At 55.4% G+C, this 19,420-nt stretch overlaps 4 protein-coding genes across 4 annotated transcripts; 1 reads left to right on the top strand and 3 right to left on the bottom strand.

The window, feature by feature from the left end:
- Positions 1-55: 55 nt before the first annotated feature.
- QC764_406220 (uncharacterized protein) lies at positions 56-6,189 on the bottom strand. Its single transcript, XM_062946912.1, has 5 exons — positions 5,834-6,189; positions 3,739-5,726; positions 2,550-3,679; positions 202-2,492; positions 56-137 (listed from the first exon to the last, which is right to left on the bottom strand). The coding sequence occupies exons 1-4, from the start codon at positions 5,934-5,936 to the stop codon at positions 1,391-1,393; spliced, it is 4,323 nt and encodes a 1,440-aa protein (XP_062800812.1). The 5' UTR covers positions 5,937-6,189; the 3' UTR covers positions 56-137; positions 202-1,390.
- Positions 6,190-6,581: 392 nt separating this feature from the next.
- On the bottom strand, positions 6,582-9,518 carry QC764_406230 (uncharacterized protein; the record flags this gene model as incomplete). The annotated part of the gene is made up of 1 exon (XM_062946913.1): positions 6,582-9,518. One exon carries the CDS (start codon positions 9,516-9,518, stop codon positions 6,582-6,584), a length of 2,937 nt encoding a protein of 978 aa, XP_062800811.1.
- A 797-nt stretch (positions 9,519-10,315) lies between these two features.
- UFD4 (Ubiquitin fusion degradation protein 4) lies at positions 10,316-17,567 on the top strand (the record flags this gene model as incomplete). The annotated part of the gene is made up of 6 exons (XM_062946914.1): positions 10,316-10,350; positions 10,401-10,865; positions 11,636-12,117; positions 12,185-17,089; positions 17,145-17,294; positions 17,371-17,567. Exons 2-6 carry the CDS (start codon positions 10,654-10,656, stop codon positions 17,565-17,567), a joined length of 5,946 nt encoding a protein of 1,981 aa, XP_062800810.1. The 5' UTR covers positions 10,316-10,350; positions 10,401-10,653.
- A 924-nt stretch (positions 17,568-18,491) lies between these two features.
- QC764_406245 (uncharacterized protein) lies at positions 18,492-19,324 on the bottom strand (the record flags this gene model as incomplete). Its single annotated transcript, XM_062946915.1, has 3 exons — positions 18,492-18,698; positions 18,780-18,812; positions 18,899-19,324. 3 exons carry the CDS (start codon positions 19,322-19,324, stop codon positions 18,492-18,494), a joined length of 666 nt encoding a protein of 221 aa, XP_062800809.1.
- Positions 19,325-19,420: the final 96 nt, after the last annotated feature.

The raw sequence follows: 19,420 nt of genomic DNA, 5'->3' as shown, positions 1-19,420 counted from the left end.
TGACACGACACACACCACCCCCAACTTTTTCGATCTGACCTGGGGAAAAGATACCGGGGGTGGCCCGAATCACCATAGGGCGATGCGGAGGAGGGTGGCACAAAGGGTCAAGGTGAAAGAAAACCCCACGTCATGAGCTGAAGAGGCGTGTAAGTCAAGCGCCGCCAAAAACTTGGGGAACCGTCTGCCGGGAGACCTGACATTGGGTGGTGGGGCCGTGGAGCCGAGCGCATGGAGAGAGGGGAAGGGAGGCAAACCGACATTTCCCCTAATATAAATCGGCAGATGTAAGGTCCAATCGTCAATCTTGAGATATCAGCCAGACAAGAGAGAGAGAGAGACAGTCGATGGTTTCAGTGACCGGTGGTTGCTGCTGGAAATGTTCATTCGAATACTCACGATGGTTGCGTCCTCTATGGCGGGTTTTGTCTCGTCAGCTGCTAGAAAACGCCACAACTCTCTAAACTCGCTATTCTTTACTGTTTTGTGATATGACGACGAGCTGAAAAAGAGGGTCGTATTATGTCCTGTATGCACACACACACACACACAGAGAGAGAGAGTGTGAGAGAGAGAATAAGATCCATGGTAGCTGCTCCCCCAGAAAGGGAGGGTTACTCTCAAGATTCCCAAACTTCTGCTTGATGGATGGTGCGTGCTCCATGGACAGATATGTCCTGTGTACGGCCCATGGTAGGTAAGGTATGCCGAACCGCCCTCCCATCTCGTGGTTCGATATATCGATAATACACATGCAGTCATCGGGAAGTACGCCATTCGCCAGCACCAACCTGCAATGCATGCACCCACCTCACCTCCTCCCTATGCCAGCCCGCCAGCCTCAGGATGGGGAACCGATGAATACATGGGCAAAAAACTGATCAGAAGCAAGGCAAGGCAAGATCCGCTACCACCAGGTACCGCCATCACAAACACCAACCAACCTTGTTTTTGCGTTTCATGGGGAGGAGGAGGCGATTAGTTCCGAGATTTGTTGGAGAAAGATGCCGGTGTCGTCAAAGGCGGAGTGATCAACCCAAAGCTAAGATTCCGCGGGAGAACACACACAAAAAAGAAAAAGGGCGGGCAGTAAAACATGTGCCGAAAAACCGTTGAGGCACATGGTCCACTAGCGCCGCCGCAGTCATGGCCACCAACTTCTTGGGCTGTTCGGCAGATGTTTTGGAGAGATACACGGCCGGGAACAAACGGACCGGAGTTGTTCTCTCTCTCTCAGCCGGGGGGCGATCTCACCTTGCTTAGTAACACTTCCATTTTGAACAATACTAACATCAAACATCACCACCAAGCCCAAAACATTATCAAACACAAAATCACAAACCAAAAAACAAAAACAACCATGCAATTCCTGTTAACCCCAAAATATCTATCACGACCTCCCTAAATGAATCCCCCCTAACCCTCCGCCACTCCCCCCTGCCCCCGCCGCAAAAGCAGCCTTGACCTCCCCCCTGGGCCACTCAAACAGCACATCCCCCCCATACACATCCGTCGTCACCCTCCCAACCCTCATCTCCACCTCCCCATAAAACTTCTCACACTCCCTCAACACCTTCATCACCAACCCACTATTACTCTGACTCGAACCCCCACCACCAAACTTGACCCCATGATGCCCCGAAACGCCCGAACTAACACTCAGCGTGTCGCTGCTCCCCTTCTTCCCCTCCCCTCCCGCTGAAGAAGAGTCCTCATCCCCAAAGTGCTTCTCCACCCTCTTCCTCAAAGCCTCAATCCCCTTCCTCACCTCCTTCGCATCATACCCACCCAGCACCTTGTTAAACGTGCTCTTCGAGTTCGACGGCTGAGCCGCAATCCCGGCCGCCGACTTGCCCCCCGCGAGCTGAGCCTCGATGTTCTCCAAACACTCCAGCAGCTTACCCAGCGGCCGTCTCATGACAGCATTCAGATACAACCCCATGTGCTCCTGCAGCTCCTGGTTCGCCTGCTCCTTCCAGTCATCCAGCACCTCCAACCCCCTTGAGTTCTCCACCTCCTCCAGGTAGTGGTTCATATTCTCAATAAGCAGGATGTGGAAGTTGAGCGCCTCCTTGTCTTCCGGATCCGCAGAGTTGGCAATCGCAGCAGCCGTGGCGGCTGCCCCGCCGCCGCCCATGGCCGGGTTCTCTCTCGCAATCACCTTGAGCGAGTCAAACATTGACTTGAGGATGCGGTCGTACTCCCTATCTACCATCCGCCTGACACCCAAGTTGGGATCAACATTCGTAAGCATGTTCTCGACTGCGGTGGAAAACTGGGGGAAGATGCGGATGAAGTGGATGACGCCCTTGCGCTTCTTGATCTTGACCTTTGTCTCTTCAATGGCGCGGATCTGATCGTCGACAAACTTTTTGAACTTGGCCTCGAGGTTGCCGTGGAGTTTTTGGAGCAAATTGTTGAGAAAGTCCTGGTTGGATTGTGACATTTCGGCCATCTTGCGTTCGAGCGTGGCCAAGATACCCACTCCCTGTCTGTAGACCTTGTTAGCACACACACCCATCCGTAAACCGAAAGAAGAAATCACATACAAGGGATCCATCCCCAAAACCCAATCCATCAACTGCTGCAACCCCATCTCCATAAACCCAAAAATACTCTCCATCGCCTTCGTCACCCGCCTCGCCAGCTCCCGATCCGGCTCCATCAACCGATGCCTCTTGAGGTCCCCCCCCCGTCTATTCACCGGCCTACACGCCGCCACCAAATCCGGAAAATCCGCCTGCTCCAACGTAGTAGCGTGGAAGAAATCCACGATGAAGTTCTGCTCCATCTCCACCAACGGCAGCAAATCATCCAGCACCCCGGCAAAAACCTCGTACGGCAACGCCCTCCCATCCGGCGTCTTCTCCGCCGCAGACGACCTGCTCCCCCCATCCCCCAACGGGCTCCTCAAGCTCCTCGCCAGCGTCTGGCTCCTCTTGACCGTCAACTTCCTCGCCGTCGTCGCCAGCCCCTCCTCCTTCTTCTCCTGCTGCGAAGTAAACAGCAGCTCCGCCTCATCCCCCGTCACCTTCCTCGCATTCTTCTTCCACGCGTCCATCGCCTCCTTGAACTCAGTCCTGTATATCGGGTGGCACTTGTCCTGGTAAACCTGCAGGATCCGGTTCCAGTTGTCCAGATCCACGTCCCTCGCGTACAGAATCAGCGGGCCGTACATCCAGAGGATGTCCCGTCCCACCTCGTGATTCCTCGGATCAACTTTCTTGCTCAGCGCCCCATCCAGCGCCGCCTTCGTCTCCCTGAACGCCTCGCTAAACTGCTTCTCCATGAAAATCACCAACCTCCTCATGAAAAGCGAGCTTTCGGCAAGGTACATCTCCTTCTTCTCCTGCACGATCCGCATCTGGCCGTAATTCTCGTCCAAGCCAAGTGACTGGTCCGCACTGCTCCCGTCTTCGCTCCTCCTCCCCTCGCTGTTGCCCATCGTGGGATCAATCTTGATCATGGCCTTGAACAGCGTGACCAACGAGGTCTCGATCTCCTCCACCCCGGCGGCATGCTCCAGCGGCGCCGACTTGAGCGCCTCCAGGTCGGCCTCGCTGATGGCGCAGGTCTCCAACAGCGACTCGAGTTCCTTTCTCAAAAGCTTCTGATTGGCAGCCTGCACCTGCAGACCTTGGCCTTGCGCCTCGATGTAGGCGATATCATCCGAGAGTGTCTACCACAAGTGTCAGCAACCAACCAACCAACCCTCTCCAAAACCACAGAAAAACTCACCGACAACTCAACGCTGTAAAGCGTCAACAAATTATCCAGCTCATCACACTCCCCAATCGCAAGATCGATCCCCCTCTTGATCGCATCAACCCTCTCATCCTCCTCCTGAAACCTCGCCAGCCACCCCCCCGCCTGCGCCTTGCCCATCTCCCTGTCCAGATCCGCCCTCATCTCCTCAAAGTTCCTCTGCCTCATCTGCTCGCCCGGCACCCACCCAAAGTAATCCAGCCACTTGGCAAACTCGGACGTCTTGCCGTCCAGAATCGATGGATCAATCCCCAAAGTAGCCAGGTACTTGACATCGTTCCCCGCCACGACCGACCGCTGCGGTTCCTCTGGTACCTCCTCCTTCTTCTCCTTGAAGGCGACAATGCTATCCGGTCGGCTGTTGGGGTCTGAGCCCGTGACTTTCAGCTCGGGAATGCCAGACGCAGTAGTGGCAGAGGATCCCCTGTCGGCCGCCGTGGGGGGTGGTTCGAGAACAATCGGCTCCGGAGTCTTCACCGGGATGGGCTTGGGAGGCGCCGGCACAACGCTCGTGATACCGTCTGGCCCGTCATTGCTCTTGTTCTGGTTTTGACGCAGTCGCTCTGCTGCACCGCCCGGTCTGGGCTTGAACGCACTGACGGCCGCGGCAGCCTTCCAGATCGCACCGGCGATTTCTCCTCTAGATTTCTTGGACTTGATTCCAAAAACACCAGGCTTCTCTTCGTCATCCACGGGGGTCTTGGGTGCCTCTGGCGTCGGTTCCTCGGCTGGCACAGGTGGAGGCGTGGGGACAGCAGCCGGCACGGCACGAGCAGGAGCAGGAGCAGGAGCAGGAGCAGGAGCAGGTGCTGGGCTGGCAGTCTGCGGTGTTGGGACACGTGCCGGACTGGGCGCACTCACTGGCGTGCCTGCTCTCGAGATCTCTTTTGGTGTTACAGGTCTCTGGTCCATCCGAAGTGGTGTCGGGTCCCGTCTGCTCACCGAATTCTTGCGGGGGGACATGCGGTCCTGACTCCGAGGTGGAAGTGGAATACGCGCCGCAGGGCTGTTCAAAGGAGCCGGCACCAAATCTCTGTCGACCTGCGTCGGCCGCAACGGATCCATGGGAGGTCTTCTCCTCTCCGGCGGCCTCTCATCCAGAGACGGAGGTGCGGGTGACGCCTCAGGGGTGCCATAGCTAGAGCCCGGCCCATTTCTCGATCCTGGCCTGAAGCTGCTGGCCCCTTCGCTCCGCGCAACAGACGAGGCCACCACTGAGTCCTGGCTCTTATTGTTGGATGCTAGCCGTCGAAGGGTAGGCAGCTCTTGACTCGGCCGGCCCGAGTCGACGCTTTGCACTGGTGAAGCTCTTCCATTCGGCGCAAGCGCGCCACGCGAGGGCATCCGTTCTGGGTATGTGGGGGCAAGGGCTGGTGTGGCCTGGGCATTGAGCATTTCCCTTCCATTATAGCCAAGAGACGAGATCGAGTTGTTGGCGCTGCTGGGGGCAGAATCGGGGAGGCTCGGACGGGGAGGTGGTCGGTCTTGTCGTTCCTGTCTTCGGGGTGCCTGTGCGCCACCCAACACTTGATCAAGTTCGCGCTGATCAAAACCCGTCAAGGTCGGCATGCGACCACCCGTGTATTTGGCATAGATCTTGATTAGACTTGCAATAAAGAATTTCTTTTCCTTGTCCGTCTGGGCCTGCCAGTAGTACGGCTTTCCAAGCGTCACCACAAAGCCCACGTCTCCCGCCCATGCTTGGTAGTCGTTGTTGTATGTACAGTTGGTGAAGGATTCGATCGCCGAGAGGTCATCGAGAAACCACGTTTTGCCTATTGAGAATGTTCCGTTTGGGTTTTCCTTTGATTTGTGCACGCGTACTCGGCCAGACTTGCGCACGCCGACGATGATGACGCGCGGCTTCTCGGCATTAGGGGTTCTCGCGTTGGGTGCTGGCGGTGCTGTGGGCGAAGTTTGGAACTCTGTGATCTTGATGTGTGTAATGTATGTTTCGAGCACTGATGCAGACAGATGGAGGGTCAGCAATGGTCACATGGCAAGTCCAGCACTGACTCGAAGCTATCAAGAGCTGCCGGTCTGGACGGCAACACAAGGGGAAGCTCACAGGAGCCGTCTTCGTCGCGTCTGCTGAAGCAACTTTCGACGATCCTCCTCTTCTCATCCTCAAACAACTCGGCCCGTGTCATCTCGCGACCGTTCATGGGCATGTCGTCGATGGCGGCGGGGTAGCGCTCCCGTCAAGCGTCGGACCAGGGGGGCAGCTCATCAACGAACGGGCGGCGACAGCGTTTGATGGCGAGATCGCCAGGTCATGGTTCGGGGGAGAGCGGTGTCGCGATGATGTGGTGCCCGGCGGGAGCTGGAAATAAAGCAATTCTATAAGCAGATACAGGCAGTTTCAATACGATAAAAAGCTTCCCTCCGCGAGTGTGTAGCAAGGAGCTTCGTCGAGGCTTGAGGCGGAACGGCAGTCCAGCGGAGTCGTCCAGTTGGAACACCGTCACAAGCTACGGTCCGTGCGCCACCAATGCGCCAGCACTCAACCCTATCAGGGTTATGTACGGAGTATAGGAGACCATACTGGAAACATATCAGCACAGAGAAACCCAACTTTGCAAGTCAAATTCCATAGAGCACATCTTCAAAACGGCCAACCCCCTAATTACAATATACACCGTAAGTCCCGTGTCCCTCATCGTCTAATTGGTAAATGCCCTACCATGCCAGTGCAGCCAGACTGCTATCAGCCAATGTATCCCAATACCTCACCCACCCATTTCTCCTCCCCATTATTATCCTTCTTCACTGAAAACCCCCACAAAAGATGACCCTAGCAATAACAGATCCCAATCCTACTCCTTATCCGAATCATAAATAACACTCGGCGGCCGTCTCACATTCTCCGCACCTATCCCCAAATCCAAACTATCCTGCGCCGTACCAAACACCTGCGAAGACGAAGCAATGATTCCCCTCGGCACGGGCAGCTGGGTCTCCCCATCATCGTCCATCTCGACACCCAAGTCCGGCAGCGACAGCTCGCTCGACCCAGGCATATGAGGTCGTGGCACAGATGCCCCCATAGACTTTTGAGGAGATGTAGCAGGGCTAGAGTAGTTACTCGCCGTTGTCGCCTGAGACAGACCGACGGTGTTTCTCGTCGTTTCAACCCGACGAACTGTGGACGGTGTGCTAGGCCGTCGCTGATTCCGGATCCTTTGGCTGGATCGCGGTGCACTTGGCCGGGCGAAATCAGTGACTGGCATCGGCGGGAGTGTCTGCTCTGGACTGGCGGGAATGACAGTATCATCGTTGAGATACTCCAAGTCATCGTCCTCCTCAAGAACACTGACGCTCTTTGTCTTGACCATCTGCGTCGACTGAATGATATCGCTTCTCAGCTGCTGCTCCAACTGCTGTGATACCGTCACCCCAGTTGTTCCCTGTGTCTCCTCTTCTTCGTCCCCCTCTTCCTCCTCCTCCTCCTCCACCTCCTCCACCGCCTGATACCCATCCCTCAAAAACTGCTCCGCCTCCGGCACCTCCTGTCCCGGCTCCAAAAACAACGCATTCCTCAAGTTAGCCATCAGCTGCCCCACCGCCGTAGGCGGCAAATAATGCCACCTCACCGGCGCCCCCTTCCCCATCCCGTGCTCTTCCATATCCTCCAACGGCACCGGGTTGTTCAACCGATAAACCTGCACCAACTCATACGCCCACTTGAACTTGGTCTCCCCGGCATTAAACTCTGCGTTTCCGTTGTAGCCACTGTCCTCATCAATCTCTCCCGGCTGCTTCGGTGGTCCAAGCACAGCCATATACTTGACCTCCTCCACGGGATGAGTGGCAAACATCCATACCCGGAGGACGGTGGGAGGGAATTTATACTCCCTAAACTCGTGATCGCGACGGCCTTTGGTGATGTCCTCCAAGGTATCAGGACCGATGGAGATGACGATGTCGGTGCGGTCAGTCTGGGGACCCAGAGACCGAATTACGCTCATGGGCACACGTTGGCTTTCCCAGCCTTGTGACCAGAACTGGGATCTGGCTTGTGTCATCCGCTGGGCGGCTCGGTTGGGCGTGGGAGAGCATGTCTGAGGGTAGACCTTCTGTGGGGTCTCCTTGTAGACTTCCAGCTCTTCTTCCTCATCATCTTCCTGCAGTGGTTGCCCCTCCGAGCTCTGCCCTAGGCTGGTTGAAGGTGGCGGTGGGAGCTGAATCTGAACCGTCTTGCGAATAGGGGTTGGAGTGGTGGGTCCTTGGTCAGTTGAGGACTCTGATGTCAGGAACTGAGGAGTCATGTTCCCTCCTTCACCCTTGGCCGGACTCGTGTGGGCAGCTCGCTCAGCAGTCTTCCGTAGAATAGACCGTAAAACATTGGGCTCCTTGTTATGCCTCGGGGTTGGTGTTTTCGCCCTTGGACTTGACGGCTTGGGTGGAGTGCAAGACAATTCTGACAACCCATCCTCACTAGCAGTCGAGTCGTCATCCTGCGCTTGCTCAACCGGCGCCGAAGCCTTGTTTTGTGGTATTGGTGTTTTAGATGCTGATCTCTGTGACATACGCCTCTGTGACGACCGTTGTGTGGTCGGTCTCTTTTGTGAAGACAATCTCGTGACCCTCTTATCTGGTGGTGTCGGTGTCCCTGGCGCTTCGTCATCACTTGTGGCGGAATCTCTCGAGTTCTTTTGCCCTGAACGGGGAGTCCGATTCTCCTTGTTCGATAGACCACTGCTGGGAACACCACCGGGGTATCGCAGCTTAGAACCAGATCCCGCCTCACCAACCGTCCCTTGATATTTCTGGGGAGTCTGGAACGGTGTTGAACTAATGCTCGCCAGCTCGTCGTCGGAGTCTGGTATTTCTCGGCAGCTCTTCTTCGTTGGGGTGGGCTCAGTAGTGGAATTGTCATCATGTCCAAGCTCCATACTAGGGAGCGATATTTCGGCCAGGGGCTGCCTCTTCCTCTTTTGGGACGACCTCGCCTGTTCAGGAGTTCCCTCCAGCATTGACGATGAGGAGGGGAGCCCTCCGCCTGGGCTGAAGCTGTCTTCGATAACCAGATCTCGAGGGCGTTTGGTCACCGACTCCACGGTAGGAGCTGGAGCATCAACATTGGTGGACTTATCCTGAAGCGGAGAGAGTACAGAGCCCAGTGTGTACTTTGCGAGCATGGGAGTGAATGGTGTTGGCTGGGACGAGGGAACTTCATCGAGATTGACTTTGATGCGCTTGGTTGAGGGGGTCTGCGGATCGGACAAAGCCGTCCTTGGTGCTTTCTTCTCCGGAGATCGTTCCTTTTTCATTATGCTAGCTGATGGCAGCTGTGGTAGCCCCAGCTCATCCTCATCACCTTCGTCTTGAGAGTTCTCGATACGCAGCTCGTTATCCTGCTCCTCCTTTGTCGTCATGGAATACATCTGGGTCATGGTTTGGGTATGCAAGGTCGAACTCGGTGCATCGCCCAGTGTCTTTCTTCTCTTGCCACGAGTCTGCTTTTGTTTCTTCGGCTTTGGCGCTGCCCTGGGCACTGTTCTGGGTAATTCATCCTCCTCATCTTCCACTCGTAGGTCCGCCGGTGGTGGGGTTTGCTGTACATAATCGAGCTGGGTCAGTGTTTGCTGGCGCAAAAGGCGGGACATTCCCGTGGGAGTCGAGGTGCGACCATATGTTCGGACATTTCGCCTTCGAGGAGGAAACTGGACTTGACGAGCAGTGGGTGTTGATTCATAGACTCCTGATGCCGGCGCAGCGGGTGTTGCCCGCGCGCGAGTTTGAGCTGGCATTTGGCGAAATCTCAGTCAGATATAGGTTCAAAGTACGGTTGATTCAGTCGCTTGTATCCGTATTCATCTTCAACGGAATCGAGCTGGCAATGGTGGGTTCATAAGCAAGTGACTGACTGATACCCAATGTAGCTGGAGGTCTGGATGTTGGCCGCGCGTTAACTTGGGCAGAGCGTGCCCCAAGACGCGTTTAGTGGGGCGTCGGCATACCCGCGACACCCCTGTGGCGCGGGGATCAATTAAACTCGCCGCTGGAACAACAGTGACATCAGAGGCAGCGAACCTCTAATCGTCTGACCGTGTCTTTGTCATACTGGACGGATGCATTCTTTTCACCGCAGACTTTTCTCTTCAAATATCCGTATCTCATGATCAAGGATAATGTGTCTTTCTTCGTCATGAATGGTATCATGCTTCGAGACACAGTTACGGTCGCGGTGCCAAAGATAGCCCTCGTCCGACCCAACATTGATCAAACACTCCTCTGGGAGCAATATCCCCACCCGTTGGACATCTTGGCTCAGAAAAATAGCCCGTAGTTTTCTGTCTTCAAGCCCGAGGATGACAAACATTGCAACACGAGCGTGTGTCTATGTTGGAACCTTTTCTCATGTGGCACCAAACTATTTGCAAAACACGCGAGTAGTCGCCAGGCTCTTGTGACAAGCGGGCAAGATATACTGTCTCCGTGTGTTGGTGAGAGCAAGGATTTGAATCATGCTTTATACTAGCTACATGATACGAAAACATGTGCCTGGAGATCTTCTGTAGATGCCCAATGTGAATGCCCATTCCCAGAGATGCACCCAGCCTTCCGGTGCGGCGTTCGTTGGTCCGTGCTCTGGGTCGTCACGGGCCAAGAACGCGCTGACAAGGATCTAGATGGGCTAAAGAGCCGCTAAGGACGGGGTCCAGCACACACAATCGCCCTCTCACCTCCGTAAAGCATCATCTCCACCGGCCACCATCTCCGCCTCCTCCACCCAGGAAGAAGCGAAGAATCTCCTTCCACCTTCCGCCATCATCCGCTGCTGCTGTGGCTGGTGCCGACTATATTCACATAATAAGCTGATGACAATAACCCAAATCGCTCCCATCCGAACCGCCGCCTGCCAGCCTCCCCATGGCGTAATCCATGGCAGAACGACGCTCTGCAAATTCGCGGTCCAGATCGGCTCTCGATAACGATCCAGCACACCTGCCCACGGTGTCGTCGGTGTCATCTGTCTCGTCCCCGACCGTGACTGCCTCCTCTGCAACTCCTCCTGCCTCCCACAAGCCATCCGCCGCTGCTCCCTCATCCTATCCGTCGTCAACTTCTTCCTCTTCCTCTTCTTCATTAGCCAGGTAAATCCAACAATTTACTTATTACAACCGTTGCAATCCACCACCACCACCACCAACACCTCCACCACCCATCTCCCGCCTCACACTGCACACCTTCCCCGCCTGTTTGTGACGTCTTGCTTTCTCTGTCTCTTGTCTTTCTATCTATCTCTGTCTCTCTCTTTCCCAGTCAGTGTCTGCCGGATTAAGGTATTCGTCTGTTGAGCTTCGACCACCTGCCTATCTGCCTCTCAGAATCAGTCTCCGGTTCCACGAATCCCAAGGGCCGAAACCGCGCAGTCAGTCGTCAGTCAGTCAGTCAGTCAGTCAGTCAGTCAGTCAGTCAGTCAGTCAGTCAGTCAGTCAGTCAGTCAGTCAGTCAGTCAGTCAAGTCAAGTCAAGCTAGCCAGCCGAGCCAGTGCTGCAACCATCAAACACCAGGCTTCACTGCATTCCCGGCGCCTCCTTTGTCGACAGAGGCAGTGAATTCAGATACCACTGCTGCCGCCGGTCGCTTCTTGTCGTCGGAGATTGAGCAGCCTCTGGTCAGAGCGGCAAAGGCCCGCAATACACAGGCACCGGTTCTATCAGCCCTGCAGCAAGCTCCAAAGTTCTTACTGGCATTCACATCCTCGGGAACTGACTCTCAATCAAAAACTTTTCTGCTTTCTACTAAACCCTCTCTTCTTTTTTGCCCCTCCACCTCACCTCTTCACCATTCCAGCATCGACCTGTCAGCAACCTCTCCCAGGGTTGTTAGATCTGGGCACATATTTACTCATGTCGTTCAGAGTCACTCGCTCGAGAGCCGCGACCCAGGCGGCTTCATCAAATCCGAACGCTTCGTCGCCCTCCGCCGGAGCGCCTTCACCTGTCGTCTCTACCCCCGTTACGGCCCGAGCCGCCAGAAAACGAAAGACTACTTCCGAAACCAGTCCGTCCCAGGCTGCCCCGGAGCCAGCCTCATCGGCACGCCGTTCCAAGAGACAACGCGTGGCACAGGCTACCACCCAAGCACCTCCAGAGCCTCCAATCCCTGCTCCAACACCTGCCAGCTCCCGCCGGAAAAAAGCAAAGAACTCTGCCACCATGTCGAGCCCACGGTATGTCGAGCCAGCCAACACGGACACGGGCGGGGCAGAATCAGGGGTTTCGCTGACAATTCGATCCAGGGCGCCAGCAGGTTCTGCTAACCGTTCAGAGCATCCAGAGAATACTACCCCCTCGGCCTCGTCCAGCAGACGATCCAGCCGTCATAAAAAGAAGGTTCAAGGTAAGTCCAGACAAAGCCCCTGTTCTTTTCGGAAGGCCATGTACTAATCTACGTTCTGTCTCTAAAGATGATGCTGCCCCTCCATCTGCCGGGCCTTCTCGCCGGTCCAAGCGCAGTGCTGCCGAGTCGCCAGATCAAGACGTCGTTATGGGTGGTACCGAAGAATCTGATCGAGGTGCAGCCGCTCCACCCCCACCCCCGCCTCCCCCGCCACCCGAAGACAAGTTCCCCGGAGATAGTGACGACAACGAGGATAATGACGAGGATGACCGGCTCAACCGATACGACGAAGACGACGACGATGACGATATGGACCCCTTTGGTGGCTTCCCAGGTGGTGGAATTCCGAGCAGCATTCACCATACACTCAGGGCGTTGACTGGTATGGTTTCTGGCATATCGTCCAGACTAAGAGAGATTTTGAACAATCTTCGCCAAAAAGACGATCCAACGATCCAGCTCATTGCGCTTCAAGAGCTCTCGGAGCTCCTCCTGGTGTCCAACGAGGATAACCTATCGGGCCATTTTTCACCCGACCAGTTTGTGAAAGAGTTGGTGACGTTGATGCAGCCTAACGAGTTGACAGGAGAGGAAAATCCCGAAGTCATGCTGTTGGCTTGTCGCTGCCTGGCCAACTTGATGGAAGCCCTTCCGGGCAGTGCCGGTAACGTGGTGTATGGGCAAGCTATTCCCATCCTATGCCAGAAATTGCTGGAAATCCAGTTTATCGACCTCGCGGAGCAGGCCTTGAGCACTCTGGAAAAGATCTCGGTCGAGTATCCCCACCATATCGTCAAGGAGGGAGGATTGAATGCGTGTCTCTCGTACCTTGACTTCTTCGCCACAGGCACCCAACGGGTTGCGGTGACAACAGCCGCGAACTGCTGCCGTGGCATTCACGAAGAGAACTTTCCCGTTGTGCGGGATGTCATGCCTATCCTGCTCAATGTATTGGGTAGCAACGATCAGCGGGTTGTTGAGCAAGCCTCCCTCTGCGTGACGCGAATTGTGGAAAGCTTCAGGAGGTATGCCGCAAAGTTGGAGGAATTGGTGAGCCCCGAGCTGCTCAAGGCCATCCTTCGTCTGCTGCTCCCTGGTACCACCAACCTGATCGGATCTCACATCCACACGCAATTCCTCCGTGTTCTTGCCATCACGGCAAAGGTGAGCCCAAGGCTGTCGGCTGAACTCTTCAAGATGAATGTGGTTGAGACGCTCTACCAAATCCTGACTGGCGTTTCGCCCCCGGCCGGGACCGAGGATATCGCCTCCAAGCTCGACAGTGTTTTGATCATGCAGGCTTTAATTCACCGACCCCGAGAACAGATCATCGAGACGCTCAATGTCATCTGTGAGCTTTTGCCAAGCTTGCCTCCCTCCAGCGATCCGTCCGGTCACGATTACGTCGACATGCACTCGCCAATGGATCCTATCACGCCCTCTTCACCTGGTTCTGACAAGAAAACACCCAACGAGAAACGGATCGAGCTGTTGGAAGGGTGCAAAGACGAGGTCCGGCGCTTCGCCATGATTCTTTTCCCCACCCTCACGGATGCGTACTCGAGCACGGTAAACCTGACGGTGCGTCAAAAGGTGTTGACTGCCCAGTTGAAGATGCTTTGCAACCTGGACGAAGACATTCTGGTGGAAGCCTTGAAGCCCGTTTCGTACGCCTCCTTCCTGGCATCTATCCTCTCGCAGCAAGACCACCCCTCTTTGGTCATGTTTGCTCTGCAGGCCACTGGAATCTTGACAAGCCGTTTGGGTTCGGTCTATCGGTACCAGCTGTATCGCGAGGGAGTTATTGCCGAGATCGAAAAATTGGCAACGCCCGAACCGGAACCCGAGGTCGAATCTCCTACGGCAGAGCCTACCGAGCCGCAGAACGAACCAGAGTCGGGAGCAGAGGCCGGTAGTGAGGAGCTTGTTGTGGACCAAACCGTATCTGATGGCGAAAATGACGAGGACCACGATGACGACGAGGACCGTTCGCACCAAGATTCGGATGAGGATCAGGAGGAAGACGACGAAGACGATGGTGACGAGCACGATCATGACCATGACCACCATCATGACGATTCAGGATCCCCAGTTAGTTCTGAGGGTTCCACCATGTCCCTCGATGGGCCCGGCCGCCGTCTGTCGGTCTCAGACTTTCCCTCTTCAAAGACCAGGATTGCGCAGTTGGCCAAGAAATTCCTCGAGACTCATGAGACCGAGAAGCAGGGCAAGGCTATGAAGAAGAAGGCGACTAAGATTCTTGCCAACCTCTCAGAGCTGGCCACGGAGCTCGAGGCCTTTTACTTGCACCGGACACCTGGAAGCTTGCCCGTTGGTGACGGTACAGAGCTGTTTACACGACTGGCCTCCTATTTTGACTCGGATGTGTTGGAGAGTGTGACCAGCGCCGAGCTTCTGGCCTCTGGCGTAGTCCGGGTGCTCGAGGAGATTTTTGCCAATCCCGATGAGGATCTTGCAGCTGCGGCGCAGTCGACGTTCCTCCAGGTCTTTATGGGATACACTGTGAAATCGAAACCCAAGACTGCGACTGCAGACTCCCCTGCGACACCCCTCAGCGTCCTGGTTCACAAGCTTCAGGACCTTTTGAGCAGATCAGAACACTTTGAGGTTCTTACAGTTCATCACAACTCATACGATGGCAACCGCAGCAGTGCCGCGTCCATGCTCGCGAAGCAGATTCGCCTCAAGCTGGTCGCTGATGAGGATTCGGATATCCCTCGGAACTTTCGTAACATTATGGTTTCGATCCATGCCATCACGACCTTCAAGTCTCTGGATGACTACCTGCGGCCGCGGATCAGCATGTCTGACCGTCCTCGTCAGCATCGTAAGGATGCGGTTTCGCGTGCTCTCGCGGTCATGGCTAGCTCAGGCTTGCCCATGAGCGCTGCCGCCGCCCGCTTGATGGAGCGGTCATTCTCTCCTTCGACTCCTCCCGCCCCTCCGGCTGCTTCCTCGCAGCCTTCGGGTTCGCGGTCAGGCAGAAAGTCCAAGTCCAAGACGCAGCCCTCTGGAGACGTTCCAGCCACACCGGAGCCATCGTCGAGGGAAAAGGCTGCTCTCCGTAGGTCGGCACGCCGCCAACCAGCTAGTGAAACTGCTCCTCTCCCGCCACCAGAGGATGAGGACGATCTCGAAAATGCCCTTGAGTGCGCAGATGAGAAGCAATTGTCTGATGACGATGAGGACATGGAAGAGGAGAGCGCCTTGGATGTTGTGGGTGATCTAGAAGAAGACATGGGCGACTCCCCCACCCCCGACCCTTCCGCTGTCAATGTCGAAGTCGCCGCAGGCGGCAAGGTCATGGCTCGCAAGGAGGACGGGACTAGGGTTCCCACCCCTTCTCAAAGCCGGCAGACATCTTCGCTTCCCAGCAGAGCCAGCACGCTCGCCGCCGCTCTCCAGGGCTCACCCACTTCCTCATCCTCGAGGCCCATGTCATACGCCGCCGCCATTCAAGCTGTGCCCCAAGACTGGCACATCGAGTTCAGCATCAACGGCAAGGTGATTCCCAACGAGACAACTATTTACCGCGCGGTTCACAGCTCTGCCACTACGTCTGATGAATACCTCGGCCGAAATGTTTGGTCTGCTGTGCATCCCATCAAGTTCCGGCGCGTCCCTGGCCCCCCTCCTGCCGAGACCATCGCATTTGGAACATTAGCCGACACGGGGGCGGAGGTCGAGGAGGGTAGCATTCCCGGATCTCTTGCTAAGTCGCCCACCACGGCATCGATCTTGCGCCTGCTGAAGAAGCTCCATGACCTCAACGCCAACATTGATGACGTTCTGGTCGAGAACAAGGAGACACTCAAGGTCAATGTCGAGCCGCTCTCCCAGTTTGTCAACACCAAGCTTACAGCCAAGCTCAACCGGCAATTGGAAGAACCCCTCATTGTTGCGAGCAACTGCCTTCCAAGCTGGAGCGAGGACCTGGCAAGGCTCTATCCCTTCCTTTTCCCCTTCGAGACCCGGCATCTCTTCCTGCAGAGTACTTCGTTTGGCTATGCCAGGTCTATGAGTCGATGGCAGAACGCCCAGTCTCAGGAGGAAGCCCGGAGAGATCGCCGTGATGAAAGGCCGTTCCTGGGAAGACTGCAACGTCAAAAGGTACGCATCGCTCGGCCCAAGATTCTCGAGTCGGCCATGAAGGTGATGGAGCTCTACGGGGCGTCACAAAGCATTCTGGAGGTTGAGTACTTTGAAGAGGTCGGCACTGGCCTTGGACCCACGCTGGAGTTCTACTCGACGGTATCGAAAGAGTTCTGCAAGAAGAAGCTCAAGCTCTGGCGCGACCATGATCCCAGCGACAATGGAGAGTTTGTCTCTGGGCCTAATGGACTTTTCCCTCGACCCGTGAGCGAGGATTTCCTTGCAACTGAGGAAGGCGAGAAGACCCTCCAGCTCTTCAAGATCCTTGGCAAGTTTGTGGCACGGTCCATGATCGACTCTCGCATCATTGATATCAACTTCAACCCCATTTTTTTCCGCATCGGCAATGAGCACAATGCCGTCCGCCCCTCTCTGGGGGCTATCAAGTCTGTCGACCCTATGGTTGCGCGGTCGTTGATGGTGATTAAGAAGTTTGCCATGGCCAAGAAGGCCATCGAGGAGGATCCCAACCGCGACGCTGCGCAAAAGGTTCACGACTTGGAGAATATCGCGTTTGACAAGATCAGGCTCGACGACCTCTACCTCGACTTTACCCTGCCTGGGTACCCAGACATTGATCTAATTCCCAACGGGTCTCAGACTAGGCTGACGATATCCAACGTGGACCTCTACCTCGAGAGGGTTATTGACATGACTTTGGGAAGCGGTGTTCGCCGCCAGGTCGATGCCTTCCGGACCGGCTTCTCACAGGTCTTTCCGTACTCGGCCCTGAGCGCTTTTACTCCGGACGAGCTGTGCTCCCTGTTTGGTAGTGTGGAGGAGGATTGGTCCCTTGAGAGTAAGTTTGTCGCTCGGTGCGGGATGCAAAAGACAAATGGCTGACAGTTTTCTAGCACTTATGGATTCGATCAAGGCCGATCACGGGTACAACATGGACAGCAAGAGCGTTAGGAACTTGCTGCAGACGATGTCTCAGTTGACGCCGGCGCAGCGTCGTGACTTTCTGCAGTTTACCACTGGCAGTCCCAAGCTCCCCATTGGCGGTAGGTTTTTCTTTTCTTTTTCTTTTTTTTTGCTCTAGTGAACTTGAGAGAGGTGATGCTAACAACGTGGCTGTAGGTTTCAAGAGCCTGACCCCCATGTTCACGGTGGTGTGCAAGCCAAGCGAAGCACCATATACATCGGATGACTACTTGCCTAGCGTCATGACTTGCGTCAACTACCTGAAGCTCCCCGACTACACAACTATCGATGTCTTGAAGAAGAGACTGTTTACTGCCATCAAGGAGGGCCAGGGGGCATTCCATTTATCGTAAAAGGCAAAAAAGGGGGTGGAGTCCGGTTCTGTATTGTTTGGGGTTTTTGGGTTTTGGTGTTGCACTGACGGGATGGCTTGCATTGTTTTTCGTGTGGGCCGGTATCAAATTTATCGGTATTTCGGTTGTGTTCCGTCCCCAGAATAAAGTTCACTGCATGGACGGCGCGTGGGCATTGGGGAGGAGAAAGCAGGCAGAGAAGGGAAGGGCAAACTGAAGCGGTAATGCTCAGCGGAGCAGATATTATCATCGGGGAGGGAAGGGAGTAGCGGAGATTGTTCTTGTGGAAGTAGTTGTAGTCTTGTTGCGCTGATTCATTTTGGTTTTGCATCTCCTGGCAGCCATGTCAGCGGGTGTAATTTATAGCTAGCTGTGTACTTGTCTTGATGTTAACACTAGACTGGGAGGATGCCGGATGGCGGGGGGATGAGTTAGACTTGCTAGTCTGGTTAATTGACGTTCTATTGACGTTCTGCATCAGCCTACGACATAAATGTGTGAATGTGAGATAGAGGTTTAACGTGGCATCCGGTCACAAAAAGGTCACAGGCCAATTATCAGGCAACAAGTACGATAGGTTTTGGCAGCAAAAGTTGATGTGTTTTGATGACGATTGAAGGAGAAGAAGCTGAAACTACGAGGAGGGATTGGCCGGACATTCACCGGAGCAGGTTAGGTATTAAACACAACACCTCCCATCCATTCGCTTTGCCTGGGCCCCAAACTGCTCCAACGCCGCAACACCAACGCTGGCCGGTTTTCTTTTTTCTTTCCCCACCCTTGAACGCCGACTTGAACCATGAAACAAAACTCCCTTGCCCCGCGCCGGTCTAGTAATCGACAAGAGCATAACATCACCAAAATACCACTTCCGTACCTCTTGAGGTGGGTACTCAAGAAGAAGTCTCCTCCCACCCGTCCGCATCAAACAAGCTTCCCGTCCCTGAAGCGGACAGTGCGGTTGGTGTAGGGCAGGGTGTTAGGGTGGAGGGTGGAGGGGGAGGTAGTCCAACTGCTGTCGTTGTCGTCGTGGAAGTCGGAGTGGTGCTTGGATGTCTGGACAGAGAGGGTGGTGCCGAAGTGGGAGGCCAGTTCTCCTTCGGACATGTCGGCTGAGTAGTCGCAGAAGGCCTGGAGTTTGTCAGGGGTGGGGTCTCAAGTGGTGGCAAGGAAAAGACAAGGAAAAAAAGAAAAAAAAAAAAAAACACCCACCTTGCAAACATAGGTACAATCAGACTTGAGACGCTAGCTCCGCCCAACACAATCATCATCATCATCATCATCAGCCTTCCGCATCAGCAGAGTGAGGGGTGAAGGGGGGGGGGACACACCGCTCTGTTGTGACTTTGCGACAAAACTATCGGCAGCAGCGGCCACGGATGGAGAAACAGCCTCCAAAACGTGGTAATCTTGTTCGTCCTGCACTTTGCCACGCAGGTGTCGCCGCAGCCGCGCTTGGAGTACCTCTTGCCCGCGCGGCCCCAGCGCCAGGGGCCGTCGCCGTCTTTCCAAGGGTAGACGGGGGTGATGGCGCCGTGGTTGTATTCGTAGGGGTTTTTGTACTCGTGTTTTTTGGGGGGTTTGCTGACTGCTGCTTCGGCGCGGGGAGTGAGGTTGTGGTCGGCGGTGGTCAGGTTGAGCGGGGGACGGCCGAGGGCGCCGCTGGCGAGTTTGATGGGGGAGTCTTCATCGGGGGAGGTGCTGGGGAGGGCGGTGGTGAGGGTGAGGAGGTGGATGAGGGGGAGGGTGAACCTCATTTTGGCGGTTGGTGGGGAGGCGAGGGTGGGAGGTGAGGAGGTGCCTTGGAACAAGTCAAAGGCCAGAGTGAGAGAGGATGGAGGGGAGGGGGAGTA

Source organism: Podospora pseudoanserina, chromosome 4 (genome assembly GCF_035222485.1).
Source record: "Podospora pseudoanserina strain CBS 124.78 chromosome 4, whole genome shotgun sequence".
Lineage (NCBI taxonomy): Eukaryota > Fungi > Ascomycota > Sordariomycetes > Sordariales > Podosporaceae > Podospora > Podospora pseudoanserina.
Note: the sequence above shows the minus strand (reverse complement) of the source record. Positions and strands in the feature narration are given on the sequence as shown.

Coding starts and splice junctions, on each gene's coding strand:
- QC764_406220 (XM_062946912.1), bottom strand. CDS start 5,936: ATGCCCATGAACGGTCGCGAGATGACACGGGCCGAGTTGTTTGAGGAT. Junction 5,727..5,833: donor ACGCGACGAAGACGGCTCCT/GTGAGCTTCCCC, acceptor TGTCTGCATCAG/TGCTCGAAACATACATTACA. Junction 3,680..3,738: donor TTTACAGCGTTGAGTTGTCG/GTGAGTTTTTCT, acceptor CACTTGTGGTAG/ACACTCTCGGATGATATCGC.